Below are 14,886 nucleotides of genomic sequence, written 5' to 3'. Positions count from 1 at the left end.
AGCTCACCTCGACCAATTGACTGCCAGTGTGAGGCTTCCTTTTTGATGTTAGCAGGCTGATTGGTTATTTCTGGGCAGAAAACGAGATACAGGAGCTGTTTCTCTGACAGTGATTTATCATGTGGGCTGTTGGGGGACTACTAAATTATTTTATGTAACCTTGAAATGATCCTGGTCTAATTTTGACAGGACTTGTCATTAATATTCAGTTTGTGAACTGATTACCTTACAAGAGATGTCATTCAGTTGCACTATTCATTAAATTGTCCTTATAAATTGTTTAAATGTAGACCCTTACACAGCCTGTTGTATTTCTGTAAATTTCTTTAAAGGTTTCTTTAAAAATATCATTTTAATTAATATTTCCACTCTAAGCTGATTCATAAAACATATGCATCTTAAAAATGGAACCAGTTTCTTCAATCAACTTTAAACTGGTCTTTACAAAAAAATGAGGGAATTAAATCATAATCAAACACAATGACCCTAAATGTCCTTCGCTTTCAAAACAATCCAGGAAAATGGATTCATCTTCAACCAATTCTACATTTCTTTTCATACACATGCATTCGTCAGCCTTCTTCTTGACTTTAAAGTAAATCGTTTCATGGTTTTGTCATGGACGTTTACCACACCATCCATAAACAAAGTTTGGTCTTCACTATGGCCACCCTCTCTCTGGATACATATGACATGCTGTGGTAGTTAGAAGTCTAAAAATTTTATGTACAGCACCATCATTTAGAAGATTAGTTTGAATAAAAATGTATGAACAAGATTGGTCAAGATTGTATTTATCAATTCATAAAATTTCAATTTTTATTTCAATTTCAATTTATCAATTTTATCAATTTTGCTAAAGCAAAATAAAAACTCAATGACATACAAATGTAATAACAATCATGGCTAACTGTCTCAAAATTTATCAAGCATGTGCGCAAGCAGTGATGTCATCATTCCTCATAATTAACCATTAGACTGTAGTTAAAGTGGATAGTTTTTTTTTTTTTTTTTTTTTTTTTTTTATGGGGTTCATTCCTGATGTCTCACATAAGAAAATAATCTATCAGTACTTCATTTTGATTTAGATTACACAATGAAATAGAAAATGGATCAATTTTCTTCTTTCTCAGTCAGTAAGAAGAAAAAAAATAATAAAACAGGTACCCACTCTAATATATACCCACAGATACCCACTTATTTGGATAAATCATTTTAAAAATTAGTTGCTCTTCAGCTTCAAACCTTTCAAACCTTAAAATGACCTTTGGCCTCTAAATCTTTCTATAGGTTCTGAGCTCAGTTCTGTTCTGTGTGAACTGGTGTGTGTGTGTATGTGGTTCAGACTGACTGCTGATCAGCTGCTGCTGCGTTTTCCTTCAAGCCCACTTTCACATATTCAGGGTAGATTTTTTTTAATGTACAATATATTCTGACTTCTCTCTTGAGGACGCGAGGAAATTCATGTTATTGAAACAAAACCACGATTTTAATCTCTAAAACCTTAAAAGACACTTCTGCTGTTCAAAATGGTTCTTATTCTAAAGCCTTCAGACGCCAGATTTAGAGAATAGTCTCTTCTGAAAAGGCATTTTTGTGGAGTTTAGCTCAAAATGCTGGTTTAATTTAATCTTTGTGGTATCCAGGCCATAAAATCTGGGAGTATAGTTTATTGTTCAGTAACTTTAATACAGACAAAAGCAATATTACATACAAATATGTGCTTCAGCAGTTTCCTCTGCTGAATTATCGTTTTATCATGCAAAGCACTTTTGCTTTTGTATAAATAAAGCTTGATTTGATTTTATTTTGTTTGATTTTTGATGTGACTGACCTTCCACAAGCTCTGATGTGACACCGTGAACCTAGGTGCCATAAATAATTGTATTATCAATTACAAAGACATGGAAATGACATGATCAAAAGGGTAGTTGGCCTAAGTCTGAAGCAGCTTCTGGGCTGCAAACATGGACAAAGGGGTAGACTTGATGATTCAGAGAAGACTGAGCAACCAAGGACAATAGTAAGGGGCAAAGGACACAGAGAAGTAACAGGCAAGATGTGTTTGAGTGAGACAGCATTCTCAACACAATCTTGTTGTGATCCTATATGTAATAACCTCTAATTTAGTCTCTTACATCCATGAAACAGACTAGAGATAAGACTTTACAATAGTTGTCACACTGACGGACACTGAATAACACTGTGTGTGTGTGTTACCTGACATAAAGGGTGCGTTTCTGTGTGGAGCGTAGTGACATGGAGCTGGAGCTGACACTGCTGGTCATCATTTGTTCTCTCAGGTCATGGATCTTTGCTTCAAAACGGCTGTACTCTACAAAAAAGGACACACAAAAAAGGAAATCTTGTTAGAACAAGCAGATGTCAGACAATTCTTCTTTAACATTTTCCATTTTCCAGACATTTAATAATTATTTATGAAATGTCTGGTTTTAGCTATTTTTACAATCTACCTGCTGTTCCACATTAGAAGTAGCGAATTTTACACTTCAGTCACTCAGAAGATGAACAAGAAGAGCAAAGCATGAACAGAAAACAGCCTGAAGGATGGTGGAGCTTTATTTTCAGTGACAATCATGTTTCCTTAGATGACTACAGAGCAACAAGTACAAGCATAAGAGATTTTATATTTTATTAAAATGGCAAAAATGTTATTGTCCTTGTGTTTGTGCAAGGACAATGATTACCTTAAACTTTCACCAAATGTAGAGATTTTTAAATCCAGGCTAAAAACATTTATTTTCTCATGAGCCTATGCATGAAATCTGCATGTTAACTTTTTAACTTATCTTGCTTTTAATCATTTTAATGTAATTTATTATTTTATTGTAATTATGTGTTGATGCCTTTTACTATTTCTAAATATCTGTAATGCCTTTGTTTTATGTAAAGCACTTTGAATTGTCCTGTACATGAAATGTGCTATACAAATAAACTGCCTTGCCTTGCCTTACCTTGTGCAACTACAAACATATAAGTCTCAATGCATACTGTGTCACATTTCGGTGAAGATCTGTTAAACTATAAACAGATCACCCATAGACTCAATCTGATTATGAACTCCTGATTTAATCTCCTCAGATGTACATACATTGCATGCTGTGGACTGAAAGAAAATATAAAAAAGTCACTTGCTGGTGTATGGTAATTCACTATGGCAGTGTTTCCCAATCCTGGTCCTCGGGACCCCCAGCCTTGCATGTCTTAGACATGTTCCTACTCCAACACATCTGATTCAAATTAATGAACTTCCTCACCAAGTTCTCTTGCAGCCTGTTAAGCTATTCATTTAATTCAGGTGTTAAAGTAGGGTTAAATTAAAACATGCAGGGCAGGGGGTCCTGAGGACCTCGATTGGAAAACACTGCACTATGGAAAAACCTTAAAGTGCAATGCCACAGATGGCCACTAGGTACTGCCCCAAAGCATCTCTGCCACAAACAGGCTGGCACAAAACTTCAACTTCTCTCGTGAATTACTAAATCAGCATTTTTTCCTGTTGAGCTGTTTAAGTCTCTTTAGCTAGGTTCATACGTTCTGATCAGGAAGGTGGTGGTCTTTATAAAAGTAGTTTTATAATTCAATGAGTCTGTGAATGAATGTGCTCCAACAAGACCAACATGGAGATGGCTGGATGCCAAGCCAAGGCTTCAAAATGTACTTTGCAAATTTATTGGTGATATCAAGAAGGGTCTGTCTATTGTTTATATACGGTGTATAAATCATGCAAACAAAATCACACTCGGCTTACCATAAATGTGGGATGTAAATTATTTATAAACGCTGACTTAAAAAAGGATTACTATGACAAAGACATCCTGTTGTGCAGAAAAAGCATGCCTTCAGCCTTTGTCATCTCTGTTTAGTCTCTGATTAGCTCACTGTTTCCTGGTTGGGGAAGCCAGCTTTCAGAGGGACTAACATCAGACCCATTTCAATCTCTGGGCAAATCTGAGATGCAGGCAGTCTGGAACAAGGGAATGGTTGTTCTTCGGTGTGAACCCTGCCTTCCCTTCTTCCTCCCATCACTCCTCAGACAACATGCCAACAACTTTCATCTGCCATGTAAGTAGATCATCGTACAATTAAAATTAAGTGAATAAAATTCTTAAGAATGAATTATGTGATGTACGAACGCAGTGGATAAACTCATGCACCTTGTATGAGTGCTGTCATGGAGAGCAGCTGCTGCATGTGAGAACGGACTTCTCTGCTTTCATGTTCTGCTGAAAACTGAAAAATAGGTAATTCTGAAGGCTCCCATTAAACATGCACAATGACTTCACAGAGTGACGTTAGAGTGGTGTGATGCAGCATCACTAGTGCAGCGTTTTCAAAAAGTCATTAAGCTTTTATTGGTTCTTTGGGTGAGATATTACAGATATACTGAATGCACACAACGTAAAAACAAATTTACATGTTGGAAAAGGAGTTTCCCACAAAGTGTCTGAATTGTTTTTATTCACATTTCATCCTTGCATATCTTAAAATAATGAAATTACACTGCAAGCAGTTTTTCTTTTTTAAGGTGTGCAGATCTATGAATGCATTGATGAATTTAATTTTATTCATTTCAGTTTTCATCATCAGTAACAACTGTGTGCTCATCTACCTTGAATGACAAGTGGAAAATTGCGGGACTCCCTGGGTAGCCAATCAATGAAAAGTGCAATGATTTACTCACACACTCAGCACAACTGTCCTATGCGTCATATCCTTCTGCTACATACAGCAAAAACACTTAAGTTTCAGACCCCCCTTCCGCACCTTTTTATGAGGGGTGGGGGTATAGTAGCTATAAAAATGTCATTGTATCTCTTTAGTTATAAATGTAAATTAATTGCATGCTTAACATGGAAATGCTCGTTTAAAATGTTTTTAGCTTATGCATAATTGTCTTGATGATGATCAGGGACAATATCAATTTCTACATTTAAACAGCTGGTTGCTGTGTCTGCATGACAGTAGATGCAATATTTTAATCCAGTGCAGCCAAGCAACGAGCAGATTTGGCTGTCTTCCACACTATTCACCACATCAACTTCCCAGAAACCTCTGAACAAACACAACAATGGCAACATCGTTATTCAAAAGACTGAAAAAAGCCCCTCTGATGATGTCCTTGTGTGCTTGTGTGTGTGCCTAAACCGTTACTTTGGTTTACAGAATCAAATTAACCCTCAGTAATTCAATCACACTCGAGGTACACAGGTCATACACACATACACACACACCTGCAGTATCTCTTGATTTTTCTCGTCTTTTGCTCTATTTCTCTTCACCCTGTCTTGCCTGTTTAATGGACCCAGAACAGTCAGATTTCTGCTGATTTCCAGCAAATGATTTCCTCAATTTGACACAATGTTGTAAACAACTGAAGTGTACTGAAGAAGCTCAAAGACTTAATCTGAAGTTAGTAAAATTTTCAGGATACAACAAACTATATTGTGATTGTTCCACAGCTAGAAGTTTTAATAAAAACAGAAAAACTACCTCTAATATTTCCATGAGAGAGAGGAAAATCAAAACGACCTTGTATGAACCATATTTACTCTTACTCTTTTTTTTTGCACCATTGACATTTTCTAGTTTAAACCAAAATTGCCTCTAATCCATCACACTTTGTTGGATAAAAAATTTGCTCTTCTTTTCTTGTGAACCTTCATGTCAAACATCAAAATGACCAACTTTCACATCATCAGCATCTAACCATCTGTCAGCACACATCACCTCAATACAATGTTACGTTACAAGGAGAAAAAGGAAAAAAAAATTGAAAGGGAGGATGAGAAGATGGCCGACTGTGTGGAATAGAAAGGTGGTAAGAGACAAAAATGACAAAAAGTGAAGAGTTGATACACCAAAAAAAAAAAAAATCAAATAATGGATACAGAGACAGAGAAACTGTGGAGCAAGAGTTCCTGTGACTCTTTTTGATCTACAGAACAAAGAGTGTTGCAGCTGAGATATTATATGAGACCTGAGAGACATTAAGGATTAAAATTGAGAATGACAGCTTGGAGTTATAATTTTAAATAAGTATTCATTTTCTTTAGCCTTAAAACAAACCTTGTAATAAAGCAAAATGGATTCTAAGCCAATGCTGCTGCCTTTCCCATTACCTTTCCCATTATTCCCAAAAGCACCAAAAGTTCCACAATGTTTCTCTGGCAAGATATTGATAGGCAAATCAGTTCAATTCCCTCTCAGCTATACTCACACACTGCTGGCAGATAGGCAGCCTCAACGTCCACAATGTGATCCCAGCACAGTGGCTTTCAGATCAGTGTCTTGGTGAATGAAAGTTAGGTTTGAATCTCAGAGTCCAGAGGTGTGAAAGAGAAGAAAAGCAGAAATGTTGAAGAAGAGCTAATGCCAGCTCCACGTTGAATTCGGCATATGAGAGAGCCAGAGTGGAGAGTGAGAGTGTGAGTGTGTGTGTGAATGAATACAAGCGTGTGGAGGTATGAAGTATATGTGTGACACAAGCAAGATGGAAATAAAAAACAAAAAACAAAACAATGTGTGTGAAATCAGTCCCGTGCTGTTCAGCTGCCAGAGAAACAACAGATGCTAACTCTTTCTCTCTACTACACTCTTCTCTATCTCTCGTTTGCTGGTGTGTTCATTTTGCTCCTCCCCCTCTTTGACAGCAGCTTGCTGTAGGGCGGAGACACACACATACTTACAGACACACATAGTTCCCTCAGGTCACTCATGCAGGAAGCTGAGTCTGTGCCAGGCTCTCCTGCCCTACTTTGGCCTGGGGAATTACTTGACACACCACACAAACGCCCAGCAGAGCTTGACCAAGCATTTTTAAAATTGATTTTTGGGAAGATAAAGTAATAGCTTAATTCAAAGTTCCAAAACAGTAATCTGTTCATTTTATATGGAAGCTGCAAATAATAGAAATTTGTATTCATCTTCATAAGGACTTCAACTCATGCTGGGGTTACTGATTTATGTTAGTCTGTGTTTATTTTAGACCTGTTTTCTTCAGTTTTCATTAGAAATGAAGCTTCTTGTTATAATACATCAACCTCACCAGATATGAGGTTTCACATGATCAGCATTTAACTGTCGGTGTCAACATACATCACCTCAATGAAGCCTAATCAGATTAATATCAAGACAAATACACACGGTGAATGAGGGAGAAAATGAGACGCAATGAAAGGGTTAGAGTGATGGAAAATGGAAAAGTGAGAAGGAGGAGACCATTAAAAAAAGAAGGGGGAGGAGGTCGTGACAGAGACAAATCGTTTCAGGGTTTTTATTCTCTGCTTTCCTTATTTACTTCTCCTCTCTTCCCTTCTTTCTGTCTCTAGAGGAGCATTGTTCCCCTGAGCAGCTGGTCTTTTCTGCATAGTGTGCAGCTATCCAACGGAGAACCACTGGAGATGGGCAACTCACACCTTTAGGACAGAGGGTGTTGCACCAATATTTTCCTTTCAGATTACTCCTTGCCCTTTTTCCTGTTTAGCCAACTCTTCATTACATAATTGTGGGACATTTTGAAGACTCACAGAGAAAATTTAAAAACTTAATAACCACTGTGCCTATGGCCTCTATTAGTTTAGACATAGAGGATATTGAAAAATATGGCTGACAAATCACAATTAACTAGCTAACTAGTTATATTTCTGCTATTTTGTGGCCTGCACAAAGGATAGTAGATGCCCTTTTACATTTTTTTTTTTTTTTTGTAGCAGCACTATGTGTCTTGTAGCCTTAGAAATCCATGTAATGCTTTCTCAAATCAATGATATTGATTTGTAAGACATTTCACTTGTTGTCTAATAGGCCCCCCTCTGTTCTGACTGGTAGGGAGTCTCAGGTAGTTTAGCTTTTATGATTTATCATCAGATCTGACAGATGGCTGGAGAGAGGGTCGAAGTAAATCATTGATGGTGAACTTGGGTTTCATCCATACTAATGCATTTTTTTTTATCAAAGCATAGTTTTATAAAAGAAACTTTTCTGTTTAGATTAGCAAAAATTCAGAAGAAGTCTCAGTCCAATATGAGTCTAAAAATATACATATGTACAACAGGCATTATTAGGCCAGTATTGGTTGCTTTGTTGGAGATAAACTCGTACCACAAAAAGAGAAATGGTCAAAAGTAAAAATGTGTCTTTTCTTGAATTGACAATGACAATTAGTTGTCTATGAAAGTGACACTTTGATCAAAGAGTATGAGGCAAATGTGATTGCAGTTTTTTCCCCCACAAAAAAAGGTTTACCTCCCCATGAGACACATAAGACTTAATTGCAAGAGAAGTGTGCTTGTAGACTGTGATCAAAATGTTTCATGAAACGTCTTAATAACAGACATAAAACTCTTAAATTAAATGTGCAAAAACACAGTAAAACCAAAATCCTTCACCTGGTGACTCGATTTTATAAATGTGAAATATTCATTGCACTTTAAAGCCTTGGCTCTAAAAATAGCAGTGCTGGCTGGGGCTCATCTATAATTGAAACAGTCCGGTAGAGTAATCTATACTGGTATTGATTAACTGATCAGATTGCAGGAGAGATCAGAGGAGAGAAGGAGAAGAAGCGATCAAATAAAGCAATCAAATATCTCCTTTGAAAGAGCTGCTTTTCTGCATATCTGCTTTGTTGCATTGTGAAAACCTTTCCTGCTGCTAAGCGTTATTGTGACGAGGTGGCACCCAGCAAAACTCAAATCAGTGAGCTTCCCCTTATAACTGAAGCCTGCAATGCCCAAGATAACTCTTTGCAAGTGGCAAGTCAGATCATTTCCACAGAACCCACAAACACTGGGGAGGAGAGAAGCTAAAAGGTGGAGAGGAAGCACATGAAGGAAAAGAACTGAACAAGAAATTAAAGAAAATTACTTTAATGAATGCGGTCAGCAGACAATATTTTAACAACTTTGTGTCTGAAGCCCAGGAATGCAGTTACTATTAATCTGATGCATAACAACCGACATGCATGGCACACACTCACACATATACACACACACAGAAATACAAAGTTTAATAAGCAGGCTAACAGAAGTGAAGATAATCCTCTCTGCATCACCTCAGTATTACTGCTGACAGACACTGCCTGTCATGCGAGAATGTGTCTGTGTGTATGTGTATATGTGACAATAGTGTGTAATCCCAGTGACCAATACTGCTGTGAACCAGCAGGAATTGCAAACCCAAATTAGGAAACTTTACAAAAAGGGAAAATATAGTGCTTAAAGGTCATCACTGCTGCATGTAGTTTTTATTAATGAGCACACAGGCATTCAGCACAGACAACAGCTGAATTGGATACTTGGCTGTATTGGATAATTGGAGATCTGAGAAATGAAACAGCAATGCAGAATTTCCTGTTGTGTGACAAATAATAGTGAGCTTGAGTTGGCATTAACATTCTTTAACTAGTTTTATCCTATCTATGCTTCCTTCCTACATGTAAATTGATCTATACAAGTTTTACAGTCATTTATTATGTATTAAGTTTTAATGACTTAAAAGTAGTACTATCAAAAAATGGATTCTCAGATACTAATTGATACTAAACTGTAGTATTTAGTAAGATATTAATCAGCACAGGTATCGAAAGTGCCAATTTGCTGTCTACAGGTTCACAGAAAGGAACCAGCCGCACTGCAGCAGACATACCTGCCCGTACAGCAGCTACCTGGTGGACCCATTGTTTATAGTGTTGCTAACTTAGCAACTTTGTCACTACATTTAGCAAGTTTTCAGACCTCTCTATGGTATGGTATGGTATGGTATAATATATTTCTATTGTATTGTTTGAGTTGTGTTGTTTTTGTAGTGTTTTGACATTGATGTGTTTTAAAAATTTGACCCTTCTCTATAGCAGTGGTTCTCAAATTGGGGGTTGGGACCCCCCTAGGGTCGTGAGATAATTTCAGGAGGTTGCCAGATAATTGGAAAAATATATAGCCTATATCAAATAATTATTTATGAAGATTCTGATTTCCAGCCTCATATTTAGAGGATGGCTGCAAGACGACCTATTTAATACATTACAACATTAATCACCAAGTCATGGTGTGGGGGTAGGGGGTGCAAAAACCAACATATGTTATCTTGGGGGTCATAAGTCCAAAAGTTTGTGGACCATTGCTCTATAGTATCAAAAATTATATCAAGTATCGAGGACTGTCTTAAGTATCAGAACTGAGTTGGAAATTTTAGCATCATGACAAATCTTGACCCACTTAAAGGTGACATTGTACTTTAATAGAAAAAAAGCAAAAAAAAAAAAACAAAAACAAAAAAAAAAAACAACAACAACAGCAACAATAAATAAACAAATAGATAAATAAAACAAAAAAATTTGCAAACATTGTTATTAGAAACCTCCTTTTCTTTTGACCGTAAGATCATAAGCTTCTGGTCTGTAATGCCAGTGGCTCTTGGTCTAATGTTAGCTAACTTAGAATGATGCTGCCTCATGATATTAAACTGTGCAGCTGTTACAGATCCTCTGTCAGGTCACTTGCTGCTAATAACTTGAAATATAATGAGACTAAATTTAGGGAAAAGGGTAGTAAACTCTATGCTATTATCGTAAAATAGATAAATTGTCAATTCAAAAGGACACTTTCATCAAATGTTATTTAATACATCATACGTCCACAGTGAGGTGTGAGAGACACTGGTTGTGGCCAGCTCTTGTTCACACATAACTAGCCCCTAGTATGCAGAGTGCAGGAGCAGAAGAAACTGTAAGACTGAAGATGTTTCTTTAATCTGCCTGAGTTAAAGAGTTGAAGGTATTCGGCGGCATTGGTTTGTTAGCAACATAACTTAAAATAGTATGAATGGATTTTGATTTTCAGGATATCTCAGACATGAAATAAAGGAAAAGGTGATTAGATTTTGGGGGTGATTTAGATCACAGCGGGATCCAGGAATTTGTTAAAGGATTCTTTACTCTGGGGACATACGGAAAATTTTGCCATTAAAGCTTTTAACTAAAAGATAATGCCCAAAATTAAAATGTGACTGATGTTAACATCAGAAAAACAATTTTGTTGAAATTGGGTCAGTTGGGTATTAAAAGTGCCTTGAAAAGCGTGTTGGGTGGTCCTTTTGTGAATGTAAATTTGGACAATGGCTTATTATGGTGAGAGCAGGATTTATTTTCTCCACTCATCCCGAATTATCCATGTGAAGCTGAACTGTAACTACAATGTACACTGGGTGCACATTAACACTAAAATCTGAATATGAACCTTATGAGCTCACATCCTGCCTCTAATGCCCACCCTAGACCTGAAATGCACTTAAAATCAAATAATTAAGAATGTAATATATTCCAACAGCCTCACCTGGTGAAATAAATATAAATTTACAAGTATTACCTGAGGTGTGATAAGGAATGACTGCAGTGCTAATGCAACACGACAATTTCTTAAAAAACAATCCCACTCCATCTGCTGTACTAACAAAAACAAATATATACCCGCTGCATCAGCTGAATCCAACAACACGCACACACACACACACACACAAAGCATGAGCAGTTTGGTTCTGTGCTGTGTTCGGCTACAGTAGGTGCCATATTAATATAAATAACAGGAGGAGACCTGCACACACAGACATTTTTCCTCTCGTGGTAGAGCTTGTTATGAGCTCCTTTTTTGTTGGCAGGAAGTGTGTGTGTGAAACAGAGGGAGCACTGCATGTTATCACTGCAGGAATGAGACAAACATGGTCCTCAGATGCATGCATGCACACACACTCACACATTCATGGTGTTGACCACAGTCCAGCATGGACAGAAGGTTTGATATACAGTTCAATAAACAACCACTAATAAAGTCTGTAGAAGAGTCACGACACAAACACTCAATTATTTTAGAATATTTATCTTATGTGTCTCAGTGTTAATTAATCTTTTGGATTTTTCTTACATTATGTAAATCGTTTGTTATCCTTTTTGTCTTTAATTTAAATTATGATGCCTTCTTTAAGGCTGCTCCACTGTGCCTTTTAAATTGCCCCTCGGACTAATAAAGTTTATTGAATTGAATAGAATCTTCACAGACTTATGCATTATCTTTGGAAAATGCAACGCATAAAAAATGAACATCTTTGTCAGTCACTGTATGATACCTGATCTCTGTAGTCACAGTAAGAATCCTAACATATCAACAGACAGCTTCACAGCAGAGCTTGACCAAACAAAAACAAAAGACTTTTGAACCATTTTGGTCTTTGGTTGGTCAAGTAGGACAGAATCAGTAATGTATATTCCAATTAGGCCTCAAAGTTTGCTCTGATTCAACATTATGGTATTCATAGATGTTTCAATTTCCTGTTGAATTTCAGTAAACTGCATGTACATTGTCCGTCTAATTGTTACTTGAGGACAGTAAGCATTAGTAAGTAAGCATTTAGATCAATGGCAGAGCAATGGTATTGGAGCATCAAATATGACACATTACATCACCTTAGTTTTAAAATAGAGTGCAGACTCTCTTGTAAATGCTGTTAGTTTAAGCAAACTACAGGAGCTGCCCCTTTTAAATTAGCAAGATACAATATATTTAAATCCTTCTTTGAGCATTACATTCTGGGAATCTATGATATGTGTTGGTTGAGGATTTCTTTAGGACAGGAGTCTGCAACCTGCAGCTCCGGAGCAGAAATTGGCTCTCTGGACCTTCCACAATGACTCGTAATACATGGCTACAAATGCTAAAGAACTACTGTTTTTAAATATAGATACAAAAACAACTGTAGATTTTTAGCAATTTTACTTGTTTTTTTTTTTTCATGGAAAAATTGCACTGAATTTCCACAACATTATCAGACTAAAAGTACCGGTATTTTTTCCAATCTCTTTTTCTTTAAAAATTATGGGCTTTTTTTTAAACATAATTTTCCACAAATATCTACATCCCATATAAGAAAGTCTGCCTATTTTTGCAAAAGTTTTATGTTTTTCTTTATTTTAAAACCTAAAAATAGAAATAAAAATATGGTTCTTAAATGACAACAAATAACCTATAGTAGATATTTATGAAGAATTATAATTTGTCTTTTTTTTCAAAAGGTCTACTAACTTTTGCGGCTATAAACAAGTTTTATTTAGCTGGGCTGAGGGGAATATGGCTCTTTGGATTGTAAGGTTTGCAGACCTCTTTTTTTAGGATGTTTTCAAAGCATAAAGAGCTATCCGTGGTGCTGATCCTACTCAACACACTGGAGAAAACACTGGGAAGCAAGACGAAATTCAATGGTTGTCTCAGTAGTATTTGATTCAAAACCAGTGTCAATGTGCCATTAGCTTCTGCACTAACATTATTACACTTCCTGTGCTCATCACACATAATCTCAGAGCTATCTCTGCTTATATCCGGAGAGACATCAGAGTACTGAAAAGAGCTCCAAAGTAAACCAGAAAGGTCCTTACAGTACTTTCTTACCACACCCTAAAGTATATCACGCTGTTATGAGTGAGGCTTTATCAGTTTGACCTGCATACTATCAATCAATCACTTTATGTATATAGCACATTTCACAACAAAGCAACAAAGTGCTGCACACAAAATCAATATACTACAATAAATTAAATAATTCCAGAAGAGAGTCTGGGGCCTGCCCCCTCTGGCTTTAAGTCTCGCCTTAGGTACTGCAAGTAAACACTGGCCCTTGGACCTCAGCGCTTGCGTCGGAGTATAAATTTTGATGAGGTCCGATGGTGGGACAAGTCCATGTAAAACCTTAAAAACAAATAATAAAATCTTAAAATCAACCCTAGAATTAACAGGGAGCCAGTACAAAGACGCGAGGATCAGGGTAATGTGATCATGCTTTTTTGGCTCGTTAACTAACTAACTGCTTAACTACTTTAAATTAAAGCGCTATATAAATCTAATCCATTATTATTTTATTATTTTTTACAAGATATTATGGTTATGACTCAGATGTTCTAAAATTACTAAGCTCTGTTACAATATTTATAGCTGACGGTTTTATGAAACTTTCCAGTAATGCAGTGAAGGCATAATATCTTTGCGAGAGGGGCCTTTTTTTTGTTTTGTTTTGTTTTTTTGGTTTTTTTTCATTAATTCTGTGCCTTTTCATATCAAGGTCAAAATGTACAAAGCAACAAAACAAAATGCTAATGGAAATAAGACCTAAAAGCAAAGGGGTCTATCAGGGTGTCTGACATAATCCTTGTGTTTTGAATTCACCATTCTAACATATTTTTGCTTTCTTTTCTAGCCCCCTATATTTTTTCATATACTACAAACTGATATTGATTATTTGTAAGATAAAAAAGAAAAATAAATCAGAACAAAAATTTCTATAGCAGAATATTAAGCTACATGAAAGCCTTTAAAGCCTGACCAAAGAAAAAAAAAAGTCTATTTTTTTACGTAAAGTACTTTAAAAAATAATTTAAAAAAACAACAAAAATAATTTTTGTACATTTACCATTTATTCCCACGTGATGTGTCAAACTTATTGTAGTGCATTATTTAATTATTATTATTGCATCCACCAGAGGGCAGAATACAAGTATTAGATTGTGTACAAAAGGAGTTTTGAGCCACATTTTTACCATAAAATGATGGATATCAGATTTAGATATCAGAAATGGTATATATCAAATATAAAACATTCAGCAATATTGGGTTAAGAGGTTAACTTTCTATCTATATCAATCTAAATTTAGTCAAAAAACTAAAAATAACAAATTAGGGATTATTATGTAAAGCACTTTGTGCTGCTTTTTTGCATGAAAAGTGCTGTATAAATAAAATTTGATTTGATTTGATAAACAACTTCTGTCCGTGACTAAATAGGACTAAGCAGTATAGAAAATGGATAGATGGATGGAAACGACTT

At 36.1% G+C, this 14,886-nt stretch overlaps 1 protein-coding gene across 7 annotated transcripts in view; it reads right to left on the bottom strand.

The window, feature by feature from the left end:
- LOC121652819 (discs large homolog 1-like protein) overlaps window positions 1-14,886 on the bottom strand; it is a 127,391-nt gene that overhangs the window by 13,030 nt on the left and 99,475 nt on the right. For 6 of the 7 annotated variants that reach the window (XM_042005867.1, XM_042005868.1, XM_042005869.1 and 3 more), the window contains one exon: window positions 2,221-2,335. In XM_042005867.1, coding sequence (XP_041861801.1) covers window positions 2,221-2,335 — 115 coding nt within the window. Of the gene's footprint in view, window positions 1-2,220; window positions 2,336-6,241; window positions 6,611-14,886 lie in introns of those variants that run through there. The other variant, XM_042005874.1, reaches the window with a different exon arrangement.

Source organism: Melanotaenia boesemani, chromosome 14, assembly GCF_017639745.1.
Source record: "Melanotaenia boesemani isolate fMelBoe1 chromosome 14, fMelBoe1.pri, whole genome shotgun sequence".
NCBI lineage: Eukaryota > Metazoa > Chordata > Actinopteri > Atheriniformes > Melanotaeniidae > Melanotaenia > Melanotaenia boesemani.
The sequence above is the reverse complement of the archived record's forward strand: the minus strand, read 5'-3'. Positions and strand labels throughout refer to the sequence as shown.